General features: G+C 44.1%; 2 protein-coding genes across 10 annotated transcripts; one reads left to right on the forward strand and one right to left on the reverse strand.

Annotated features, from left to right (window-relative positions):
- Nucleotides 1-1,127: 1,127 nt before the first annotated feature.
- LZTFL1 (leucine zipper transcription factor like 1) lies at nt 1,128-25,155 on the forward strand. Of its 5 annotated transcripts, XM_015281747.4 has the most exons (11): nt 1,128-1,887; nt 14,467-14,626; nt 15,479-15,603; nt 16,397-16,591; nt 17,027-17,087; nt 17,948-18,016; nt 19,718-19,783; nt 19,921-19,998; nt 22,445-22,618; nt 23,334-23,437; nt 24,183-25,155. In XM_015281747.4, exons 3-11 carry the CDS (start codon nt 15,527-15,529, stop codon nt 24,199-24,201), a joined length of 843 nt encoding a protein of 280 aa, XP_015137233.1. In that variant the 5' UTR covers nt 1,128-1,887; nt 14,467-14,626; nt 15,479-15,526; the 3' UTR covers nt 24,202-25,155. The 5 variants fall into 5 exon arrangements, with proteins under 5 accessions (XP_015137233.1, XP_004939511.1, XP_046794213.1 ...); XM_004939454.5 differs by lacking the exons at nt 1,128-1,887; nt 14,467-14,626 and adding an exon at nt 14,956-15,155; XM_046938257.1 differs by lacking the exons at nt 1,128-1,887; nt 14,467-14,626 and adding an exon at nt 14,956-15,155 and having other exon boundaries at nt 22,460-22,618.
- On the reverse strand, nt 2,366-7,459 carry CCR9 (C-C motif chemokine receptor 9). 5 transcript variants are annotated; one of them, XM_040686333.2, is made up of 4 exons: nt 7,412-7,459; nt 6,779-6,827; nt 5,213-5,271; nt 2,366-4,892 (listed from the first exon to the last, which is right to left on the reverse strand). In XM_040686333.2, the coding sequence occupies exons 3-4, from the start codon at nt 5,228-5,230 to the stop codon at nt 3,729-3,731; spliced, it is 1,182 nt and encodes a 393-aa protein (XP_040542267.1). In that variant the 5' UTR covers nt 5,231-5,271; nt 6,779-6,827; nt 7,412-7,459; the 3' UTR covers nt 2,366-3,728. The 5 variants fall into 5 exon arrangements, with proteins under 5 accessions (XP_040542267.1, XP_015137072.2, XP_046781978.1 ...); NM_001045840.2 differs by having other exon boundaries at nt 2,508-4,892; nt 6,748-6,827; XM_015281586.4 differs by lacking the exon at nt 6,779-6,827.

Here is a 25,155-nt window from a genome sequence, read left to right on the forward strand (position 1 = left end):
TTTGTCTTGGAGATAAATCAGACCTAGGCTGGAAAAAAAGTAGGGAAATAAGGAAAAATTAGAAGGTTAGAAAATAAGATTGAGTCCATTTATACTGAATGATTGTATGAGTCAGAGGCATTCTTCACGTATCACCTCTGCTCCTTGCCTTGGAGGGGATGGAGAAACATCTATTTGCTTTTGTAGACTCGACCCCATGTAGGCTAACCTGAGCTGCTGGGGCCATCGGAATGGGGACAGGAGTACAAACGAGAGGCCCCGCCACCATCAGTCATGGCTTCTTTTTTTCAGTTGCTGCTTATTTCTGTGTCCTCGTGTGAGATTTTGCTGTGGGCTGCAAGCAGAAGCTCAGAGATACCGCTGGAATCAAGTCTCAGCCATGCCTAGCATGGAATACAAGGGAATTGCAAAGATTAAGTTTTGCATGACCAAATACATCCAAGCTGCTGTGCAGCTCTGTAAGGGAGGCTGTAGCTGTTGAAAGTCTCTGTGTAAATCTCCAATAATCAATTCTCAGCCTTATTAAACAATACATCCTTGGTGCTAAGGGCAAGATAATCCCAACCCTGATTCTGCCTTACGTGGGATTTTAACCCACCTGTTTTTGTACAGTCTGCCCCAGTTATTGGCCTTGGCACCCCCAGTACAGCACTGCTCTGTGGACCATGTGAAAGTGCACGGCTGCCATGGGGCAACGATATACTCTCCATTAGTCCTTGAACTGTCATTTCGCAGTCCATATACAGGGTTTCAAAATTCCTATAGCCCAGGCTCAGAAATAAACAGCTCTCAAGGGCATGGGATCTGTAGTGTCTGAGCAGTGAAATCACGGAGTGTTGATCCAGGTTGTACCTGGAAATGGTGACTTTACGTGTACCAAACTCACATCAATAGTTCAGGTTTCAGAATGAATACAACCATACTATGTTATTTACTGTGACTTCAAGCGATGTTTGCAGCAGCCATGGCGATCCTTACTGTCCCGTAGTTGCTCTGCTCCCTGGAAGAGGCCTTCCTGTACCACCCGCCTGTGTTTGAGGTGGGAGCTGCTGTCGGTTGAACAGGTTTGTCTGCAGGAAGTGGCATTTCCTCCTCGGCTCTCACGTTGCTTCCTCTCCTCACACCGCAGACGGGGCTGCTGCGATGCTACGTGACAGCCGGACGGTCACAGCCACCTCCAGAGGCCTTTGAGGCATGGAATTAATGACAGTTCAGTGCTGCTGGCGGTAATCCCCATTACGGCACAGCTTTGCATAGTCTGAGAAATCCAGGAATGAGGCAGTGGGCTCCTGGCCTTCTTGAGGCTCTCGGAAGCCTCCTATCGTTTCACCGAGACCTCATTTTGTGCAGACAGATGTTTTCTCTGGGTGACTGAAGCAAAACCCGGCTGGCTGACTCACAGGGCCTCAGGAGCGGCCAGCTGTGCTGCTCTGCTCTCTGGTAGATGGAGTGCCTCGTCCCCAGCTTGGGGCCTCTGGACTGTAACGCCTAACAGGTGCTGAGGGGTGAAAAGGCGAGGATGGCGCCAAAATGCGATGGGACGCACACACGGCAGGGAGGCCCCTGAGGAGTAGCACCTCCGCACCGAGCCGCGCTGGGAGCATGCACTGCAGGCACTGCCTGACTCAGAGCGGGACGTCGTGACCTGGGGACGACCCGGTGCCCTGACCTGCTGAAAGTTCAGCGCCGTGTCACCAGCCTCAGCAGTTTCACTTGCCGGCCCGGCATGAGAATTTCCCACCGTGGTTCTGCTGAGTGAGGGCGTAGCTCTCACCTGTGTGCCGAAACGCAAGCGTCCCTCGTTGCTGCCCACTGCTCACAGCCACCAGGCACTCGGTGGCTGAAGCTTGCACAGATATTTTTTGGAGGACAGCATTTCAGGAGCAGGTAAGTCCTCTTGCTTGAATTAACGCTATAGAGAGCAGTGCTGGAGCGGGGAGGGGTCATTTCCCAGACCCTCATTTCCACCCTTTTCCCTACAAGTGGAAGATCGAAGGGGAATTTGTAGGTCTGCTGTGTATTTGATGCTGAGGTGGTTTTGTGTGTCATTCCCGTGTGACATCTGGGGGGGACAACTCAGGGACACCTGCTGTCTTCACCGCTCACCCTGTGCACAGCCCTCCCAGGGGCAGCTCTCCTGGGGCAGTCCCTGGGCAGGAGCATGGATGTCCCCATGCCATTGCCCCCCATTTGGACGAGTGGGCACTTCAGTGTGTGTTGTGTCTGCTGTCAGTGACTGGGAACTGCAAACAAAGGGAGACTATTGGCTTCTCCTCAGACACAGGAGTTGGGTTGGGTTGGGTTGGGTGTATGGACACAAAGATGGAGCGGGTTTGTAGGCAAAGACAGCACCAGTCCATCCCCGTGGTGTACATGACAGTGCTTTATTGAAGGGAATTTCAGCTTCTGCTCAATTTGAGCACCGCGTGAATCACAAACACCGCCCTCACACATATAGGAAAAAATGCACGTCTCTTTCAGCATTTACTTCTCTAAGGAAAAAATGAAAAACAATTAAAAAAAAAACCCTCAAAAAATGTATGTCAAAGTAGAACCCCATCTGCCCAGTTTTACTGTGTTAGTTGGGAAAGCAGTGCCAAGCCTTGCAGAAAACTGGTGTTTACCAAGACGCTTTAATGATTGATAGTCACCTAACACCAAAGCAGATTATTAAAATAGATTATTTACAAGAAAGCCTCCTGAGCACTAAAACAAGCAGCATAAGCTCAGGGCTGACTGGGGTGGGAATTGGGATTGCTGGGAGCCTTGTGGTGCCACAGACCTCCTGTGCCCTTATGGTGCCAATGTTGGCCCATCCTCAGTTCCCAAGAAACTGGTAGGTTTGCTGCAGCTCCCACCTACATGCACCTTGTACCCCACCAGCCCCTGGAGGAGCATCTCAACCAAAATGTTGCTAGTTATAGGTTTGAGATCTTACGATTCTCTGTCCCATCAGTTCTGGGTTAAATGTCTTTTGTCATCTTTGCAAAGGTTACCAGCTCATCACTGATGGTTTGTTGAATCGTCGGTTTGGGGTTTGGGTGCTCAGGGACAGAAAACTCAGAGCATCCAATGGCCTTGAATTTTTATTGAGATTTGTGGCTTCTTAATGCAGAGAAATACAAACTGCAGGAAATACATTGCACCTACTCTCACCCTACGTCAAAGAGCTAAAATACAGAAGGATATAATTCTGTAGTGAGTACAGAATATTAGCTTTCCTTTGCCAGTCCCACAAAGCAGCATTGTGTCCATTTGTGCAGGGAACAGTGTTGACTTTCTGAAACCAGGCAATGGCCAAAAATTGAGTTATCATGGAGCCGGCATGCAGCAAGGGCCCAGCTCCTTCTCACCACTCCCCATGGATGGGAAGATGGTTCATCCTTGCATGTTGCACATGGCTTTCCTGAGAGGGTTGCTATTTGGTCTGTTTTGAGCAACGGATGGGTTCTAAAAGAGCTGCCTCAGAAATAGCTCTTATCCTTTGTCAGCCTGGCTTACAACATGCCTGGCTCTATTTTGCTGCATGGTGCTGAAGGTTTCACTTCCCTTTGTGAGCAAGGCCTGGTCTGGCTTGGTAGAGCACAAAGGAGGTACATGTAGGTCCCTCAATATCCCTGCTTAGTCCTGGATACAACCAAGGAGGCCAGCTGTCCTCCAAGGCAATCTTTGGGGTGCAGGAACGATGTCTGAAAGGACATGCTTGATAACCCTCAGGAGACACTGGCTTACACAAAGACTTGGCATGAGGCAGGAACAACAGAGGAGGCCAAATTGGTGCTGAGGGTGAGTGAGTTCCTCACCCGCCGCCGCCCCAGCATGGCAAAGGACCAGTTGGAGCTGTGCTCCTGGCTGTCACCCAAGGAGGAGCACTGATCCTGGCCTCCAAGCCAGTAGCGTCCAGTGCTCTGCACCATCCTGGCCAGTGCCATCCTGAAACGTTCCCCAGCAAAGACATAGAGGAAGGGATTGAGGCAGCTGTGGAGGAAGGCGATGCTCTGGGTGACCTGAAGCCCAATGTCCAGCCCGTTGATGGTCTGGCAGCTGTACACCGCCCCGGTGTACATGTTGATCGTCTTGATCAGCAAAACAATGTTGTATGGGAACTGAGAGAGGAGAAAGGCAGTGATGATCATGGTGATGATCTTTAACGACTTGTGCTTTTGGCATCTTTTGGCTTGGAGGAGGGTGTGGATGATCAGGGTGTAGCAAATAACCATGACCAGAAGTGGGAGGAAGAAGCCTATAGTGACTTTCAGAACCAGGACGGCAACTCTGAAGGCCATGCCAATGTTGGGCGGGTACGTCATTTTGCACACTGTCACAGCACCGATCTGCTTGCTCTGGCTGTACATGATCTCAGGGAGGCACAGACTGACAGATGCCAGCCAGACAGCAAAGCACACGACTTTGCTGCGCAGGATCCGCCTTTGCTTGGAAGATTTAGCTTTTGTTGCTTGAACAATGGTGAGGTACCTGTCAAAACTGATGCATGTTAGAAACAAGATGCAGCCGTAGAAGTTGATCTTATACATGCTATTGACGACTTTGCACATGAAATTTCTGAAGATCCATCCACTGGAGGCAGCCGTGGCCCAGAAAGGGAGGGTGAAAAGGAGGAGCAGATCTGCAACAGCCAAGTGCAGCAGGTAGCGGTCCATCATGCTCCTCCTGAAGCGGTATTTGCAGTAGATGAGAACGACCAAGGCATTTCCCACTGTGCCCACGAAGAAGATGAGCCAGAAAAACATGGGCAAGAAGGCTCGAGCAAACTGCCAGACCTGCCGCCTGTCACACATGAGCTCTGTGTCGTTGATGGGGTTCCCAATGACAGACAGCCCTGTGCTGTCATTCCTGTAATAATCCAGGCTGGTCATGCCAGGGTGGGGAACCTGTGGTGGGACACTGGGTAAATTCACATTGAGATGGCCCAGGAGAGCATAAATTCACCAGATGTAGCTTAAGATCCCCAGCATCTCCCATTTTAGCTGGGAAAAGCCATCAGCAAAACAGTGGGTTTCAGATGGCTTGAAATGCACCCACGCCCAAGAGAAGATACAAATACATAAAAAATCCAGACTTGGAAAGACATGGGGAAGAAAGCTTTGTATCACTGCTGTGGTGGGGCAGCACAACTGGCTCTTGCGACTAGAAAACTGATGGTGGGGGAAGGAAAAAATGAGATAACATAGGAACATTCATGTGTACTCACTGTGCTTGCAAGTGCCATCTTTACCCAATTTTCCCTTTTCTTGAAGGAGATAATGCAATCTGGAGAGAGAAGATGGGAGCAAAACAACCAATTTGAAATGGCTCTTAAGTAGGACTGTGACTCTTTTCTTCAATTATTTTATTTTAATATAAACCTCAGTCGGATTCTCAGCTAGCTTTCTGAACTGAAGCTTTTTAACCCTTCTAGATGTGTCTGGCTGGTAGATGAGCAAACCAAGCAGAAACCAATGTCTCTGAGATGTTTTCATTTTGCTCACAGATAGGCAGAAAAGATCCTTAATGCAGGAAAAGCTAAACTTAGGGTAAATTAAGGCTTCAGCTTCTCTCTGCTGCTGTTCTGATTGCACCCTTTGACTTAGTAGGGTCAGTGTGATTTCATTTTTAATAAGATGTACAGTCCCCAGTGCGCACATCAAAAAAGAAAGCCATCTGAAAGCACCATAACTTCATGAGAATAATTAACATCTCTCACACATTGTCTAGCAACTAGCAAGGAAAAGCGCCTGCTTTCAAGGGAGGCTTGCAGCACTGAACTGTTTGCATCCCCTGCACTCTGCCTGCAGCATCTCCTATCTGTGGGCTGCCATGATCCTCGCTGGGCCCCTCACAGCAGCTTGTTATGCCCCCAGACACTAGAAAGCCTGTTTTTTGCTGCAGATTGCTTTGTACAGGAGCCAAGCTGCCATCACCAAGGTCAGATGAGCTGGGTCACACAGCCACCACTGAGCTCAGCCTTTCCCGGGGGAAAAGCTCACGTTCAGGTGCTTTCCCTTGGGTTTCTCCCATGTCCCAGCCAAAAGTATCATCCCCAGTGTTAAGCGGGGCAGGAGCTGATGCAGCAAGCGGATCAACTCCACATCCTGCACTCATGTTGGCTGTGCGCTGCCCAGCACGGGACGTTTGCAGCAAATATTTGTGAGGTTCTGGAATTTAGTTCAAATTTAGTCCTTTTATTTCTGTCTCCATGCAATAACTTCAGTGAATATGGAATGAGATTTGCAGCACGAGTTCTTTTTAGTGAAAGAACAGTAGGCTCAGCGCAGAGCACTGAGGGGAGATTGGAGAAATAAAAATAGCCACAAGCGTGTGCTCATCGTTTCTTGAATTTTCTACCAAGACACAGAACTACATGGAGGATTATGTTGGCCCCTGGGGGACTGAGAGCAGATACCAATTTGGAACAATGCCATCCATGCCCTGATGCTCAATTTCTGAAGTGCAGAACTCAAGCTATATGTTGTTTGCTGTCTATCCAAAGCAGACTGCCGGGGAAAGTGCATGGCCAAAGCATAACAACACTGCTGCATGGCTCAGAATTTGCACCAGCAAAAACAGGCTGAAAAGAAACGCATCTGTGTAACACGTACATTTAAATATTAAGACATAGAAATAAAGACCAGCTGTAGCTGTGTACATGCCAATGATGATGGGCAGTGCTGCGTTAACTGGTGGAAAATGTTCTCATCCCTGTAGCACATGGCAAAGCCCCCATCCCCGTCCCGTTCCCATCCCCACCTGGCTCCAGCCGTGTTGCAGGTTCACTCACATCACAGTAAATGTAGAGGCAGTGGGAAATCGAGCTGGGCTTCTACTGTCTGAGAAGCAAAGCATTGCGAAGTCAGCCTCAAGGCAGAAGTAACACCGTGCTAACCACAGCAGTAGCCTCACACTGGGGTTTTGCCGCTGTGCTTGCTAGAGGTTATATTAATAGTAGCCGTCATTTGGTTTGGGGCATAATGACCATTCAGATGCTACAGCGAGCAATTGATTTTCTCCTGCAGTGACCTCCTACTTGCTGCAGGCTTCAGAGTTCCTCAGCATGTCCAAATCTCCTTGCAGAACTGGGAGATTTCACCAAAACCACCCATGACCAAGCCAGACCTCAAGAAATAAGCTCTCAGAGCTCACTGTGCATTGGTGAGTGCAGGGAGCAAGATGCCATCCCCAGGCCTTGTTTCCAAAATGTTGCTCTAGCATCTGCTGCCAGAGCGGGTTGGTTGAGGTCACTCTGGGAGCACTGCAAAATAACTGTGTTATCTCCCACTCATCTTTGTTGCAATAGAAAAATCCATCCTAACTTGGCGAGGTCAGTGGCTACTTTTCCAAATTAAAGAGCCTGTTTGTAACACAGATTCCTGTCCGCTGAGGAAAGCGAGTTGGCTGAAAGTGGGGCACTCACCAGTGGTCGCTGTGGGGAGGTCGGCTGCACCGCTGCACGCCCTGCTCTGCACAGCCAAGCTGAGCTCCACGCTTTGTAGGCTGCGTTGGGTGTGTGTTCCTGGACCCAGGCCCAATCAAACCTGTGAGCGGCTGTTCTCGCTGTGGTTTGCATGGTTTAGGTGGCTCAAACACAGATGGTATTTTTTTGTTGTTTTCAATTTATATATTTTTTTTTGTTGTTGACTTTTCTGGTAAGCTCCTTCAATAACAAAGGGGAGATGACTCTTTTATCACTATTTCCGGCTGAGATGCACCAGCCAGCACAGGACAAAGCAGGGGTTGCTGCCAGCATGGTTACATCCCAATGAAAAAAACATTCACCATGAAAAAAAAATCCCCAAACAAGAACAGGGTCACCCAGGCAGCCACCAGTGTGCCCTGGGAGTGAGGAGCCGGGTCCCATTCTTCTCACTCTGAGTTGACCCTTGGCCACAGATGCTCAGTGATTTAGTGCCACTTGCCAGTGGCACCTGAGTGGCTCCAGAGAATGTGTCTGAATGCATCAGTGTGGCCTGGTGTGTGCAGGAGGGTGCAGAGTCACCTCGTGAGACCAAGGAAGCATAGGGCAGGGACTGCAGGTAACAGCGGGATCCCTTTGTTGGTGGCACTCCTCGTGTGAGAGCACAGCAGAAATTCTGAAGGGGAAAGAAGGAAGAAGTGGTGGATAAATGCATGAACCTGCACGTCGTGTGTCTTCTTCTCTGCAAGCTGGCATGCAAATCACATTTAAGTTCCCTTCTCTATAGGAAGTCCAAACACCACGATCTTTGTTGAACTGCTGTAAGGCTGATGCTGGTTCCACTCATCCCCCGCAAAATTTCCACAATGACATTCAGATCCAGCTCTAATTACCAGCCAGTAATTAAGAGAACAACAACAAATGGGGCAGACTCTGGGCTGAACTCAGCTGTCACTGGTACCATCCTTCAGCACTGCCATCACTGTGGCCTGAGGGCCAAGTGCGGCCACAGGGAAGGACCCAGCGCTGCTGATGCCTTCTGCTCAACAGCAAAACCTGCCCCAGTGTTCTTCCATCACTGGAAGGAAGAGGGCAAGGACAGGGATTTCCAACCATACAGGATGTGCCTTAAAATCAGGCAAAGTGCTCGGCTGGTTTGTAGCTGGGAGATGAAACCCCTCAGAGAAGCAAACAGGACCAGGGAAAAAAATCTTAAATCTCAGAGACCAGAACATGGGCTGTTGTTAATCCTGTTGGTTATTTTTTTCCTGCCACACCCCATTTATTGTCATTGCAAAAATGACATTTTTGTCCACAACAGTGGGAACTGGGCCACAGTAGCTTGGACATTGCACATCTTGCCACATTTCTGCCCAATCGCGTACCCTGTTCATACCCATGCTTACTGCTGTCCACACATAATGAGCTTCAAAGCAAATCCTGTCATTGCCCTTCAGCTCATACCATTATGAAATTGAGAACCGCTGCTTTCCTCGCAAACCTGTTGCTTAGCTCCCTGTTTATCCCACATACTACAGACAGAGGTGTGCTCAGCTTGATACGCTCATCGGTGCTGGAAAGATTTTGCAGAAATAGAACATAACTTGGGGTTACACCCTCTTCTGGGGCTGACCTCAAAGTTTCATTTTTCACAGCCAAAACTGTGCTGTGCTCACAGTGAACATGAATTGAAATACAGACACCCCTCTGGACAAAAATACTGATTTTCCCCTGTGCCTTGCTTGGTCTGCTTATGGGAGGCTGTGGCTGGAACTGGCTCTTGGTGAGATAGGTGTCCTCTGGCCAGCAGCTGTGCCGTGTTCCTGCGGAGCTTCCCATAAAGCACATGTCTGCTGCTGGCCTCTGCCGTGTGCACAAAGTAATTAAAATGATCAGACTTGTTTGTGAGTTGGATGTAAATTTGGATGTGTTTCTGACCTGCCTGTTTGGGGTATTTTTGAGGGTGCATCCTGTTTTCACCATTTTCCCCACTAACCCAGTTGCAGGTGGAAGTGCAGGCTGCCTTTCGGTGACTCTGACCCCAGATACAACGTGCTGGTACTCCAGAAAACCAGAAACTACTCACTCTGTCCTGTGTATGCATTAAGTTGGCACTCTTGCAGGGAAAACGAGCAGGGCATCTCACCACCTCTCTCTACCGAACAGTGATAGAACCGAAGGGAACGGCATGAAGCTGCGATGAGGAGGGTCATGTTGTATATCATGGAAATGCTCTTCACCAGAGTGTGGTCAGGCACTACAATAGGCTCCCCAGGGCAGCCAGTCATGGTACTGATTTCAAGAAGCACCTGGACAGCACTCTCAGGCATATGGTCCGATTTTTGGGTGGTGCCGTGAGAAGCCAGGAGTTGGACTCAGTGATCTTTATGGGTCCCTTCCAACTTAGGATATTCTATGGTAGTTCCAGCTCTGCTCAGACCAAGAGCAGGGTAAGCTGCCATTGTGGGTGTCATGAGCTATGTGACTATTCCCATGGCTGAGGATCACTCTGCTGCCCTTTATCACTCTTCCCATCCTCAGACCAGCCAAGCTGCATGGGAGTAATGTCTGGGCTGTGTGTCAAAAGGCAGGCCTGCTACCATTGCCCACCTTCAGCACCATCACCAAAAAGCAACCTTTACCATGTCCAAAAAGCCTCTACCTTCTTTCTATTTAGGCTTAACGTAGAAACATGAGACTCCTTGGCTGAGAACTGAGTTCAAAAGCCACTTGGTGAGTCACTTTGGTTGTCAACACTTTCTCAACACTTACTCAGAACTGCACTCCTCTGCCTCTGCCTAAACTTTTAACCCCTGAGAAGCATTTCTTAGTAGCTTGGACCACTATAATGTCAACAAGGAACAAGACAGCCTTCAGCTGAAAAAAAAAACAGGCCAGATCTCAGAGAAGTCCATGTGTGAAGGCCAAGAAGAACAGCTGTTTGAAGCTAGTTTCAGAGCAATGCCAGCTCTGACTGGAGCAGCAATAGCTGGCTATGACTGCAAGCTGACCAATGACAGACATACTCATAAGGGTGAAGAGGAAGGTGCAGTCTTCTTAGGGTCCTACAAAGCATCATAAAACCATTCCTCTTAGCACGGTTTCTGGCAAGCCCAATGGAAGATTTGGTGGCAAAGAAAGCATACCAGAGAAAGGCTAATTATATGATCCCCACGGAAATACCCAACCCTGACTCACTGGCCTACCTCCCAGCAGTGCTATGAAGGGGAGCTCTCAGTCAGTGCAGTGCTGAGGTGAATGGAGACCATCCCAGGCAATATTTCCAGGAGACAAAGCATTCAGCCTGTAGGTGAGAGCATCCTCTAGCAAAGCAGGCAACATGACTGCCAACACACCTTGCCATTGGATGCTGTGAGCCTCAGCACATCAGTGCCTTGATGCAGTTAGGGATCAGAATAACCAGAATTATGAGTTAGATTCTTCACACTCACAGATTAAGATCTCATATAAGAAAGGAGAGCACGTCAAAATACTGATTTGTGTTGATTTTTTTTTTCTTTCCTCTTCCTTAAAGAATTACTTTCACTGGGACAAAGTACAGGTCTTCCCTTGGTGCTACACCATTACATTCAGCCATCATGCAAGTCCCTGGAAGGTGCAGTAGGTGAGGTGTACCTGAAGGGGCTTTGTCCTAAATCTGATAGCCCTGTCACACTGTGAAATACTCACCTGCTGAGGGACCTCGTGTGTCCCATAGTAATGCTCAGATTGCATGATTCTGAAATTGGCAGGAGCTCATACAGTCCTCCGGGAAAAGTTGTCTTCTGAAATACAGCCACAAGCTTTTGAACCCCAAACATTAAAAAAGGAGAACACCGGAAAATGTCAGTAAAGTATCTAGCATTGTGAGTGCAAGGAACTAGATGGTCTTTAAATATCCCTTCCAGTCCAAACCATCCTATGATTCCATCTTCGTGTCAGCTGAATCTCTAGGCGCAGGGATGTGGTGGCATCAGCCCACATTTCTCCCACAGTTGGCTGCTTGTTCCCAGCTCCGCTCATTCTTTTTCAGAGAGCAATTTGCTGTAACCCAGATCACCACAAATAATCTGTTATCTTCCTATTTGCAGTGTGACTTTTATGAGAGGTCATCACCTTTTTTACCCACTGAAAAAAAGCAATTGTGAACTCCCAGATAAAAGGAGTGAGCAATACTGAAAGTAAAGTTACATCTGTGGCTGCATTGGCTGTAGGGCCAGCTCATTTTGCAATTCATCACAGATTCAACTGCATCCTTCACCTTCTCAATAAGCCACAGTGTGGTTATGAGATACAAAGCTTATGAAACTCATCCTGTTGCAGGAGAGAGGTGGGGAGAGGGGAGGAAGAGCCCCATTTACGGATGAAGTGCCATTTGCTATATTCACACCATCCAGCAGACACCCAGCATATGAAATGAGCATTTTGCTTGACTACATAGAAACCTTCCCAAAATTTTCTCCCCCAGCAGCATTTTCAAAGGTACCACAGTGAGCTAAAGAAACAGGCTTTTGCTTCTTGGGTCCCCAGGAACTTGGGGGACAGCAGTGTGGCTTCCCAGGTACATCTATGTGTGGATCTACTCATGTTCATAAACATCCTTCACTGTGCAAAATTTAGCCAGCAGGTTGCAGGAGGAAAACAGAAGAGCCAGGTAAGACTGGACCAAGATGTGAACTCTCCTTAGGATTCTGGATGTACGCTTGTTGCCATTCTTTGTCAACATATTTTTTGAATACATATATAGAGTCTTACTGAATGTTTCTATCTGGGAGTGGAATCGAATTTGGCATCCTGTGCCATCACTGTCTGCCTGGTACAGCACAGACAGTTGTGAAGCAGTTTCCACAGAAAAGTCTCTGAGAAAACAAGCAACAGCTCACCGTGCTAGAGAGAAGTTGTACCATTTTAACTGCAACCTCTTTGCTGGCTGGATGGCTCAGTTCCTCCCAGGCTTTGGGCACACATGGCAGCAGTTAGTTTTCTGTTCTTGCTCCATGAGCTCCTCCTCAACTGCCCAGACAGAGCCTGCAGGCTTGGTGTAGAGCTGCCAAGTACCGCTCAAGTGCAGAAATCTGGATGGTAGTAGCACTTAATACTGATGAGCCATAAGAGGCTTGCACATACAACGTGCTTTTGACAAAGGAATCTAAAAGCATTTTTAAAAATTCAGTATGTTTCCAAACTCCACCTCTGCAAGGTCTTGGAAGAGAGTCATTTCTATTTTATGGACAGAAAACCGAAGCACAGCAATTTGTTCAAGCTGACCCAGTAGATAACTGACAGATCCAAACATGAGTAGCAATTCCCTACTGTCTCGGGAATGTATTAACAGCATAAGGGACCAGAAGCTCCCTGGCCATTACCTGATGTAGCTCTGGACATGTAGCTCATCTGTAGGTGTCTTCATTCCTTGATTGCAAAACTAAAACAGATCAAAAGTGCAGGTGCATCAGTGCAGTAATGTATTCACTACTACAGTGTATTCTGAAGATGAAATTGTTGTAATAACTAAAAAACAAAGATAAAACTGGTGCATGTTATAAGAACAAACATGTCCTGGTAATAGGCATGTTATAAACAGATGCACTAGGCTACATAATATCTGATTTTTTACCAACTTTACAAAAAGAATCATAGAAGTCACAATTTTTATATCTACTGTACAAAGATACTGAAAAAAAAAAACATGTTAATAAATGGTGACCTATAAATAAACCTCACTAAAATTAATTTGCAAATTCTAGATATGTTTAAGACTGATTATTTCAAGTCTTTTTAGAATGTTTCAAACTCTTTATTCCCAAGTATTACTGCTGCTGAGAAAACAACATTTATTTCATCAGTGTGTCTTCCATCTGGTTTTAATGATAATCATCAACGTGATTTCTGTTTACTGCTTTGGTTTTGTGTTTGTTTTATGGAAAGCAAGTAAAGCAAAACTTTTAGGAGTGTCCAGGTTTCAGTTTTAGTAAGCACTAACCATCATGTATGCATCTGTCCAACACAACATTACAAAGTTCCTTGACAGTTTTGGGTTCTTTCATAAAAGAGCTATTAATCCATATTTAAGAGATACTGATCTTGTGGCAATTATTCACTGTGGCTTCCACAAGAAGAGACTTCAACAGATCACTGGATCTCAGCACTGTCATGCCAGAGTGGTATGAGATAGCTAGATAGAGAAGCAGAGGTATTACGTTTCAGCAGGATTACTTCAGCAACATAGAATCATAGAATCGTTAAGGTTGGACAAGACCACTAAGATCACTACCACCCCACCCCACCACACCCACTGACCATATCCCTCAGTGCCACATCCACACAGCTCTCAAACACCTCCAGGGACAGTGACTGCACCACTTCCCTGGGCAGCTGTGCCACTGCCTCACCGCTCTTTCAGAGAAGAAATTCTTCGTAATATCCAACCTGAACCTCCCCTGGTGTAACTTGAAGCCATTCCCTCCCATCCCATCGTTACCTGGGAGAAGAGGACAACCCCCACCTCACCACAGCCTCAGCTCAGGCAGCTGTAGAGAGCGATCAGATCTCCCCTCAGCCTCCTCTTCTCCAGACAGAACAATCCCAGCTCCCTCAGCCACTCCCCATCAGACTTGTGCTCCAGACCCCTCACAGCTTCATTGCCCATCTCTGAACACGCTCCAGGGCCTCAATGTCCTTCTTGCAGTGAGGGGCCCAAAACTGAATGCAGCACTTGAGGTGCGGCCTCACCAGTGCTGAGCACAGAGCGATGATCACCTCCCTGCTTCTGCTGGCCACACTACTTCTGATACAAGCCAGGATGCCGTTGGCCTTCTTGGCCACCTGGGCACACTGCTGACACATTTTCAGCCAGCTGCTCACCAACAAATAGGATGAAATTTGCAGCATGTCACGCAGTAACACAGTGCAAAAATCTCAGTGCCGAATAGGACTCTTAAAACTGGTTTACCAGTTAGAAAGCTCACAAATTCGTGCCCACTTAACCTTTTTTTATTATAACTTCCCATCCATTTTGCACACCTCTGCCCAAATGCCGTGATTTCTATCTCCAGGATGCTTAGACAAGGAGGTGATGTGGCATACAGCACAGCAAGCCAGGAGAGAGGTGGAGGACAAGGAAGATTTGCTGTGGTGCCTGGCAAAGCATATCAGCTGTGGGAAGGAGAGCAACTGGGTGACAGATCAACATTGTGCTGACAGGGCAACCTGCCGGTAAGAGGTCAACCTTCTTCCTAACCACAGCCTCCTGCAGCCCGATGGCCTTGTTTTCCTTAGCCATGCGCTTTAACTGAGATTAAAAGCAGCCTTTAGGAAGACTGAAATGATTATCATTTTGGGGAGGGGGGAACCTCATCGCTGATTACGCTCATTGGCAACGCTGCCTCAGCCGAGCGGCGATCGGCGCGCATGCGCGCACCGTGACGCTGAGGGGGCAACGCCGGGGGGACGGCCGGCGCTCGTGACGTATGCAGGCCGCAGCCAATAGGAGAGCGGCGAGGGCGCTCGCGAGGCTTCGTTCTCCATGGCAACGGCCGGCCTGCAGTCCCAACCGACCCAACCGCCTCCTCCGCTGCCGCGTCGCCATGGTGAGTGCGGGGCCGCGGGGCTGCTGCGGGACACGGAGTTCTGGCTGGCCGGCCGGCCGGCCGTGGAACTTGCTTTATTTCCCCGCACTGCCTTTGCTCTCACGCTCTGTGCTCCATTTCCAACCCTGAAAGATACGTTGTCCACCTACAGACCTGTACGTGCAGTTCGAGGCCAGGCTCATTCCAGAGCTTCCTCTCCACAGAGGCCTTCTGATTCTCATCCCTTACGGCCTTTCCCCTCTGACTCCTCTTATCTCTCTCTGATGAGTGCTTCCTTTCTGGTGCTGATGCCTTTAAAGAAGAGAGCTTACCTGAGGCGCAGTGAGGTTACACATGCAGAAATAAGGTTATTTTTTAACATGCTAGTTCATATCATAACCCTCTGAAAGCAAGTGCAGAAGCTAACCTGAAGGCAACTCTTGGTAATGCTGACATCCCTTTCTACTTGTTTCAGCGTATATTATCTGTATGCTTGCAGGCAGAGCTGGGCCTTAACGAGCACCACCAGAACGAAGCCATCAACTATATGCGCTTTGCTCGTTTCAAGCGTGGCCTGTGTCTCAAAACAGTGGATTCGTGCTTCCAGGACCTTAAGGACAGCAGGTACCAGGGGGTCTGTGTTGTGTGGTAAGATGGAAGGAGCACTGACAGAACCAACTCTGCTGGAAACAACCGCAGGTTGAAATGCTTTATGAGATGGCTTTTCTTACCTTCCATTTGTATGTTCTTACTGACGAAGGAATGCTTTAATGGTTTAATTGCTTTAATGGTTTTAAGTTGGAGGAGGGAAGATTTAGGTCGGATGTCAGGGGGAAGCTCTTTACCAAGAGAGTGTGCTGAGATGCTGGAACAGCTGCCCAGAGAGGCTGTAGATGCCCCATCCCTGGATGTGTTCAAGGCCAGGTTGGATGGTGCTCTGGGCAGCCTGGTCTAGTATTGATATGGAGGTTGGTGGCCCTTCCTGCAGCAGGGGGGTTGGACCTTCATGATCCTTGAGGTCTCTTCCAACCCAAGCCATTCTATGGTTCTATGGTTCTATGATTCTATGAAGGAAGACCCAATAATTTTTCCAAATGTCAAAAGTCAAATCTTTTTAAAACTTAGCTGTATGAATTCTTAGAAATCAACACAGGTAGCGTGACGTTTCCTTACACCTTACTTCTATTGTGTGCATTTTATGCAAGACTGTAAGGAAGTAATATTCATGATTTTAGTGTTACCAACAGAAAATGTAAAGACAACAACCAGCTACTAATGTCATTAATATCTGCTGATAGTGGACATCTTCAGAAGGACATTACATTATATACAAGCGATATCTAATGTAGTGAGGTCTCATAGCAGTGCAAAATCTTTATCTTTGTCAGAGGTGACTCACCTTGACTTCTCCGTTCAGGCTTGTTGAGGAGACCTTCACAGTTGATGAGGTGGCAGACATGCTGGATGGGCTGCAGACCATTGTACACAGTGAAGTGGAGTCCGAGCTCATAAATACAACGTACACCAATGTTTTACTTCTGCGCCAGCTCTTTTCACAGGCTGAGAAATGGTACCTTAAGTTACAGACAGACATCTCTGAATTGGAGAATCGGTAATGTATACTGGGCTGTATAGAATGTCTTCCAGTAATAAAAAAAATAACCTTCCAAATGTTGGCTATTGGCATTTTTACCTAGCCATAGAAACCTACTCTTTTCCTCTTGTATCAATGGCAGATTAGTTTCAAGACTTCTATCAATAAGCTGGTGGGATACATGACACTTTCAAATTTGTCAGGCAGATGCTTTTATTGATAATGTTTGTACTTGTTAATCAGTTAACAGTAGGTGGTAGGATTTAATTTAAAAGTACTCGTTGTCTGAATCTTACAGTTCTAGTGTATTTTCCCTGCCATTGGATGACATTATCTATTGCACTTATTGCACCTGCATGGGACTTCTCGCAAGGATTTTATGTTCAACAAAAAGCATTAGCCTGGTTTGGTTCATTTATCAAATCAATGTCTCCCTTTGCTTTTGTTTTCAAGAGAACTGTTGGAACAGGTTGCTGAGTTTGAAAAGTCAGAATTTACATCTTCAAACAAGAAGGTAGAGTTCTATTTTAAAATATAATCGTAATAATATGGAGTCATGACAGATGTTTGAAACAGTTATTTAGTACTGCTTCTTCATGCTTAAAATAGTAAAAAAGATGTTCAAAGTAATCTTAGAAGTAGAAGTCTTCGAATAGCAGCATTTTACAGTTCAGCACCAAGGCTCACACTGAATTGTCTCAGCTGTTTCCAGACTGTAGATTCTGTGCACTCTGGGCATGCCTCATAATCATGATCCCTGAGTCAGCCACACCAGGGATGTGCTGGAGCCTCTGCTCCTGGGTTCCCTTCCCCTGGAGACTGGGGTGAATCTGGGACAGGCAACTGTCCTGGGCTTTGTCCCAGTCTACAGGACCCTCACCCAAACCTTGCAATACAGGTGTGACTCTAGCTTATCTTGTATGATTAGCAATGTAGTTTATTTGTTTTGTAGCTTAAGTGTATATTTAGTTAATAGATACTATATTTGAATACTTAAAATAGTAATTAAAATTATTTTGACCCCTGAAAATGTTTTTTGTTTTCTTTTTTACTTACAATCAATAAAAAATATTTTTTCTCTCTTCTGAACTCTTCTGTCCTTTGGTAGTTATGGCATCAGTAGCCTTTTGTACATTCAGGTTTGCATACCCCTTCTGACTATATACAGTATTTTTGTTCAGCTGTAGCTGAACACTGAATATGTAATTTAAGAGCCAGGGTACCACTAAAAAATGAAATTGAAATAAAAGATGGTTCATTTGCTTTGTAAAAGAAAATTGAATGGACTGTTAATAGGTATTTTACAGACTAAATGACTAGTTCTCTTCCTACTGTATAATTTAGTGGTTTAATCTTTCTTTATTATTTCTTTAGCCCAGTGCAGAGCTCATTAAACCAAAACTGGCTCCCATAAATGAAGGAGGGTCAGAGCTGCTAAACAAGGTAAGAATTTGTCTCTTGATTCAGCTGTAGTTGATGACTTTTCTGTGTATTTGACTGAACTGTAAAGCTGTATAGTAGTACTTCTGTAACGTATCTGTCACTGTTTTAGATGTCATAATAAATCCCAGTGTAAAGCAAAACGCTAATAAATAGATTTTGTAAAGCATCTTATATTTATTATGTAATGGTGGCCTCTCACGTGTATTACTATATTGAACTTCCTTTTGCAAAGATGTTTTGGGCTCTGTAATTACTTATTTTCCCAATTAATTAGTGAAATGAGTAGGAATCAGTACGTAGTTTATGTTTGAAGAGGCTGACATTCCAACAAGGAAGTAAATTAAAATTTGAGCCTGGCTAAAATAATTAATTAGGTTATCAGACATTATCTGTGTGAGTCACTCCTATTACATGCAGTCTTTTTGTTGGTGTTGTTAGTAGTTTAAATTCCTCCTAAGGCAGCAGACACTTGAATTCAGAATTTACTAATTTTGAAAATGTCTGATTTCCCACTTGGTAAAGAATTTCACAATAATAAAGCACATTCTGGTATTTAATGTTCTCAGTTGTTTTTATTATGTATTGAACTCATTTAGTTCAACTGAACCTTTTTTAGAATGCCACATGTCTTACAATACACTTCTCATGTACGGGGAGTCAAGGAACTCGGTGAGAAAATGTGTTTCCTGCCTTCTAACCAACGTTATCAAAATGATCTATCAGGTGTCTGAACGTCTAAATCAAATCGCTTTTACCTTGTAAGATAATTAAAGCATTTATCTGACATGTATCTTGCTTAAAGCTCAGTGGAGTTATTTCTCAAAAGTAAATTCAGAGTCCGTTTCAGAAGAGATGTTTGTTGAATGCACAAATCTGGTTGTTTTTGTCAAAAGTAATTCAAACTTTGTATGCTGAATTTATTCTGACCTACTCAGGAAACGTGTTTGTTTATTGTGAACAGATCATGCTGTGCTGTAACTTGTTATTTGTCTCACTAAAACAAGAACTATGAATAAATCATAGAACCATAGAACGGCTTGGGTTGGAAGGGACCTCCAGGATCATGAAGCTCCAACCCCCCTACTGCAGGAAGGGCCACCAGCCTCCACATTTAATATTAGACCAGGCTGCCTAGGGCCTCATCCAACCTGGCCTTGAACACCTCCAGGGACGGGGCATCCACAAGCTCTCTGGGCAGCCCATTCCAGCACCTCACCACTCTCTTGGTAAAGAACTTCCCCCTGACATCCAACCTAAATCTTCTCTCCTTCAACTTAAAACCGTTTCCCCTCCTGTTTGTAGGCTCCCTTTAGGTACTGAAAGGCTGCCTATTGATTTAAATGCAGCAATGAGGACTGCATGTCCAGATGCTCAGTTTCGTTTATTGGGAATCTTGATACTCACAGGAGAGTGACCGCACCAATCCCAATTCAGTAAAATAAGGACTAAATTTAAGTGGGAGGACCTACAGGTTACAGCAGAACTGGAGACTTACATTTCTTGCTGACAGAGGCAGGAGACAATAATTTGCAAGGTAGGCTTTATGAAGGAATCAGTCATCCTTATCAGCAAGGCCATTTTTATAAGCATTTACAAGCATGGTTGCTTTCCTTAGCAATGAAACACATTTTCTTACTGGAAGTATTTGGAAAATTCAAAATAGCACGGGTCTGTCAACTCTTTCTTTTTATTTGCCCACAGACAGTTGCGTGTCTCCAAGAAGAAAACGAAAAATTGAAGAGCAGGCTTAAGACGATAGAAACACAGGTAAATTTCCTGTAAGCTTGGATGCTTGCTGCTGCTTACATACTTTTAACAAATCTAAATAAGACTTTCATGGCTATTATTTTCATGTTTTCAATTAAAATACATCTACGAGGCGTTACATTTTCCATGTGTTACAGGCTACAGCTGCACTAGATGAAAAATCCAAACTAGAGAAGTCACTGAAGGATTTACAGATGATCCAGGGAGATCAAAAGGTAAATATAACTTGGATTTGCACCCCAATCACTGCTGTTTTACACTATTGCCCGTGCATCTAAAATCTTGGTCTGCGTGGTACGTTTCTTTTCTGGCAGATAGAAGACTTCAGGTTAGTATTGTTGTGTTCCTGCTAGCATTGTCACACTCGTGCTGCTCTGTCAGTCAGCAGATAATGCAGTCTGCTGGTTTATTTTATGACATACATTTTGTGTCAAATAGACCATGGTACATTCTTATCAGAAGCATCATTCCAGTTACTGTCAGAAAATAGTATTCCAGAGTTCATATTCTTAAGAGCAGTGCCTGTATTAACAGATACAAATATATCTTTGTGTCTCTTCCTGCTTAATCTTTTTTTATGGCAACAATAAAACACTAATTCTTTCAAACGTTTATCACATTCAATGTCAGCATAGACTTGCTTCATCTCAGTTCAGACGTTATAAACCTAAGTGCTTACAGATGTGTCCTGATCCTATATTCCTGAAGATTAATTGAAGTTTTGCTACAAATGGCAGTGACAAAGGTTTGATCATCTTTTTACTACCTGAAGTTGTTAACCCTTTTCTGTAAATGTTGATTCAAACATAGTGATTTTTTGCTGCAGAAAAAGGCCTAAAAAATTAATACTCGTGTAAGTTGGCACATTAATCCTTTCATGTCACATCAGTATTTTTTGTCTGTACCCTTGTTTTGAGAATTAGAATTTTCTAAAGTGTGTCAATTTGTAGTTGTTTCTTAAATCTAAAACATCTCAGTGCAAACTTTTAACAAACGTAGAGCACTTTTATCCCATTGTTTTGAGAGTCTTTTTGAATTCCAGCTGCATTTACAGACTTGAAGTTCAGTATCATGAAACATTTCTACTTTGATTTTCTTATGTTAACCTTCATTTCTTTTTATTTTGCTTACTAACTGGTTTATGGTATGTACTTGTTTTTCTTAGTACTTTTCACTTGTGTCTAATAACTTTCAAAATCTGTATTCAATAATACTGTCTAATAGGGAACTTGATTTAGCAATTGGGGCAAATATTTTCTTTATCTGTTTTCTTAAGCCTTACATTATTAAAGGTTTACTATTAAAGGATTTTATTAAATCCTGGACAACGGTGCTCGTAGTTTTAAAAGATTGGAAGCAAATCTCTTCCTACTTTTCTGGTTAAATATAAATTTGCCTGAATGTCAGGGCAGCCAAGTACCTGCAGCTTTCATATTCAAACTTCCTGTCTTCTTATCTGTCACTTTCTTCTCCAGCTCTCACTCTGTGCATGTGTATGTGGTTGAAACTAGCTAGGAAATATAGTGCTAATGTATACAACTTCATTTAATTAATTAATGTATTAGTTATTTGGAGAAAATGCTACATTTTTATCTGGTTTCTTCTCATATCTTTATAAGATGGGTGACAATACAATCATATGAGCCCAGATGCACGTGAAGGAGTAGTTCTCAGATTTTGTAGGCAAACAAATGACTGCCAAGTCACAGCTTGTTTTAGTTCAGCAGACTTTTCTTCTGGTTTTGAATAGTTTAATAAGGTTCCACAGGCCAAGTGTGATCCACGCCAGGGGAGCAATGATTCTGGTGGATCATTTTAGCACGAGGACATAGAATTTTTGCATGATTGTCATATTTCGGTGTTCCAGTTCAGAGTAGGTGGGGATCATTCTTCTGACCTGAAACAAAGTGTGGTGCTTTTCAGCATCGCAGCTTTGGGCTCAGTCTCAAAATTCAAAATACATGTTTTTTCTGTGCAGGTACCATTGTCAATTGGTTTCTTACACTCAGTACAAAGGACAGAGCTTCCTTAGTTCTAGATTTCTGTTCTTTTTAAGGTGCTGGCAGTCGAGCCTTATCCTGAGTCACTGTATTTTTGAGAGTATGAAATTTAGCTTTTGTACCTGAGAGTGGTTTTTAAAATGGAATCCAGAGAACAGTTACATGAATATGTTTTGTTACCCAGAAGAGTTTGGGTTGTTTCTTCTCACAAGGAAGCAGGAAAGCTGCTTCAAAGGCTGCTGTGGAGATTCTTTTTGAACAGTGCTCTATCTGAACCTGATTGACTGATAACATGGTCCTTAACACTTTCATCACTTCTTGTGATAAGCTTCTTCATGTGGTTTCACCTCACATCTTAAGAAGGGAAACACAAGATCTTGAAACCTCAGCTGGGTAGAGGAGCCATTTCAGCTGTCTTTAAAATGCATTTATTAACAAGTTTTTTCGAGTTAAAAATTATCCAGTACTTTATCCAACTTTGTTAGTTAACTTCCTTTGTTAAATGACTTTCTCACTACAGCACTTCTAGTTTGTGCTTTACAGGACCAGAGCGAATGTAATTCATAAAAATTAAGGCATACCCATTTCTGTGGAATTTTGTATCTGACACTTCAAATATTCTTTTTCATTTAACATATTTTAAATATTTCTTCTTTTGAAGACTGATGTAAACAAGGATATCGTTGAATTGGAGAATAAAGTGGCAGCTTTGAAATGTCAGTTTGAGAAGACTTTGAATGATTCTACCGCAAACCAAAAATTCCTGGAAGAGAACTTGGTGACAACAAAACATGACTTGCTTAAGGTTCAGGATCAGCTATCCACAGCTGAGAAGGTTGGCATTTTATTGTAATGTAAAGCTCCTTACTCACTTTCTACTGGATTAATAAGTGAACAAGAATACACAGAGTTTATTGGGTCACATTTGTTACTTAATTTTCATTGATTACTACACATTTTTGTTTCTTCGTTGGAAACATGTTGTGTGTAGAATAGCAAAACCAGCGTGAGCATTGTGATTATAATGAAATAACATTTAAAAATTGCCCACGTCTGCATAGAAATTTTTGAATGAGAACAGCGTTCCCAGTCTTCTGAAGATTTGTTGTCTGACTTCCGTAGAAAATGAGACTTAGAATCATAGAATCAGCAAGGTTGGAAAAGACCCACAGGATCACCCAGCCCAACCATCCACCCATCACCAAATTCTCACTAAACCATGGCCCTCAACACAACGTCCAAACATTCCTTGAACACCTCCAGGGTCGGTGACTCCACCACCTCTCTGGGCAGCCCATTGCAGTGCCTGACCACCCTTTCAGAGAAGTAGTATTTCCTAACATCCAGCCTGAACCTCCCCTGGCGCAGCTTGAAGCCTTGTGTTTGTCCTTCCCACTGATGTCCTTTGAATCTACCAGCTGGTTTCATCTACATTTGAATAAGGAATAGAACCGCTGTTATAAAACTTAAGAAGGAAAATATCATTTTTATGAAAACCAGGCTAATACATTTTCTAAATGTGTAACTAATATGTTGGTGTTATTATGTAGGAACTAGAGAAGAAATTTCAGCAAACAGCTGCCTACCGCAACATGAAAGAAATTCTTACTAAGAAGAATGAACAGATAAAGGATCTACGAAGAAGGCTTTCTAAGTAAGTGCTGTTCAGTCTGTCCAAACGAGATCCATACTCTGCTCCTCTATATGCTTTTATAAACATAAAACTCTCTCTGAGATTACAGGTTTTCCCTTGAAAAGAATTTCTAGTAGGCTGTTCCCTGATTTTGGATGAGCCAATCCTTTTGATAGCTGCTAAGTGAATGGGACTGAGTTGTGCCTGCACGATTTTAGTGGGTGTGGTAGTTAAGCCCCAACAGCAACACAGAGATACAGATGGGAGATGTACCAGTTACTTTGGCATTGTCTTATTTCTTCCACATATCTTTATGGGAACGATAAATGGCAAAACATGTAAGCAAGGTTAGGCTCGTACAGGATAAATAAGGATATGTGCTGGCATTATATCACATAGAAAAGTGTCCTGCAAATGGCAAGAGGGCATTGGCAACATGGATGCCTTAGATGTGTTCTGTAGGACAGAGATAGAACTTCTAAACTTCTGTTTAAACTTCTGTTTGTGTTCTAGGATTTGTGAGTAGATTCTTGTTTGTGCTTTCAATCTATTATTTACTCAACTGGCCTGTTTTAAAAGCAGAAAGTAGGCTGGAAAGTATATGTTATAATATTGTACTATCTGTGCCCTTAGGCGTTTGTAATGACAGGATTGCGCCACTAGTGGGAGGAATTCATTACTTGGATTTCCTATTTTCTTTAGAGACCACCTGTCTCTTGGCTATTTTCTACTCCATTTTGATTTTATTATTTTTTTTTATCCTCAGGTATGAGCCAGAAGACTGATCTATCAAAAGCTCACATAGGAAGAACATGGAGAGTGCTGTTATTTTTTTTTAATCAAATTTTGTTTAAAATAGCTTACTATTTGCTTCTAGTGCTTAAGGTAACTTCCTATTAATACTAAAAGGATGCTGAAACTTTTACCTTACTTCCTTATAAACCCCTAGTTTATAACTGTTTGTTTCTGTAGCCGTGTTTTAAATTAACCATCAACATTCCTTGAGAAATAGCAAGCAGCATCTTATTGATGCTTAGAAGATCTGAGACAATTCTTTACAAAGAAAGGAGTTTATTTTTGTTAGGAAAAGGGGGGGGGGAGGGAAGTATGAGGTTTTTTGTGATGTCTCTGAGGTGAAAACTGCAGTGGTTATATTAGTACGGTTCGTGTAGCCGTGAAGTGGCATCGTTTGTGAAAACTGCATTGGTAGCAGTAAAAAGTAGGAGGGAAAAAGAAAGAAACATGCTGATTCTATAGCATTAATTCACACTGATGATCTGATCTCTCTGCAAAATGTGACCAGTAACATTTTGCTAGAGGCTATTCATTAGGTAGTGAGAGAAATATGCTGTATAGGAGATGCAGTGGATTCTTTAAGGGAAAAAAAAAACCAAAACACTAATTGGAGCTATGCTCTTTCACTTGAATTCATTTGAAACAAATGTGAACATTATTAGAATACAGATTCTGATTTTTTTCTCAATCCTTTTGATGCTAAAGTGACAATGTGAAAAAGCATGAGGAAGTGGCTTATGGAGCAGCTTTCTTAAGAAATAAGCTATTGTAGATGTTTTCACCTCCTTTCTTATTGTAACCTCACTAGAAAACAGTTTACTCAAGTCTTCAGAGAAGACCTTGTATTTACCTGGCAGTCTCTTTATAGTTCATTGTACTCATTTTTTTTCTGTTCATATGTATGTTGTATGTTACTCCAAATAAAAGCATTATGTTTTAAAATA

The sequence above is a fragment of the Gallus gallus genome, chromosome 2 (genome assembly GCF_016699485.2).
Source record: "Gallus gallus isolate bGalGal1 chromosome 2, bGalGal1.mat.broiler.GRCg7b, whole genome shotgun sequence".
NCBI lineage: Eukaryota > Metazoa > Chordata > Aves > Galliformes > Phasianidae > Gallus > Gallus gallus.

What these genes read in the sequence shown, in the direction of transcription:
- LZTFL1 (XM_418797.8), top strand. An exon ending in GGTCAGAGCTGCTAAACAAG is followed by an intron (nt 18,017 to 19,717) that starts GTAAGAATTTGT and finishes ATTTGCCCACAG; the next exon opens with ACAGTTGCGTGTCTCCAAGA. An exon ending in TGATCCAGGGAGATCAAAAG is followed by an intron (nt 19,999 to 22,444) that starts GTAAATATAACT and finishes CTTCTTTTGAAG; the next exon opens with ACTGATGTAAACAAGGATAT.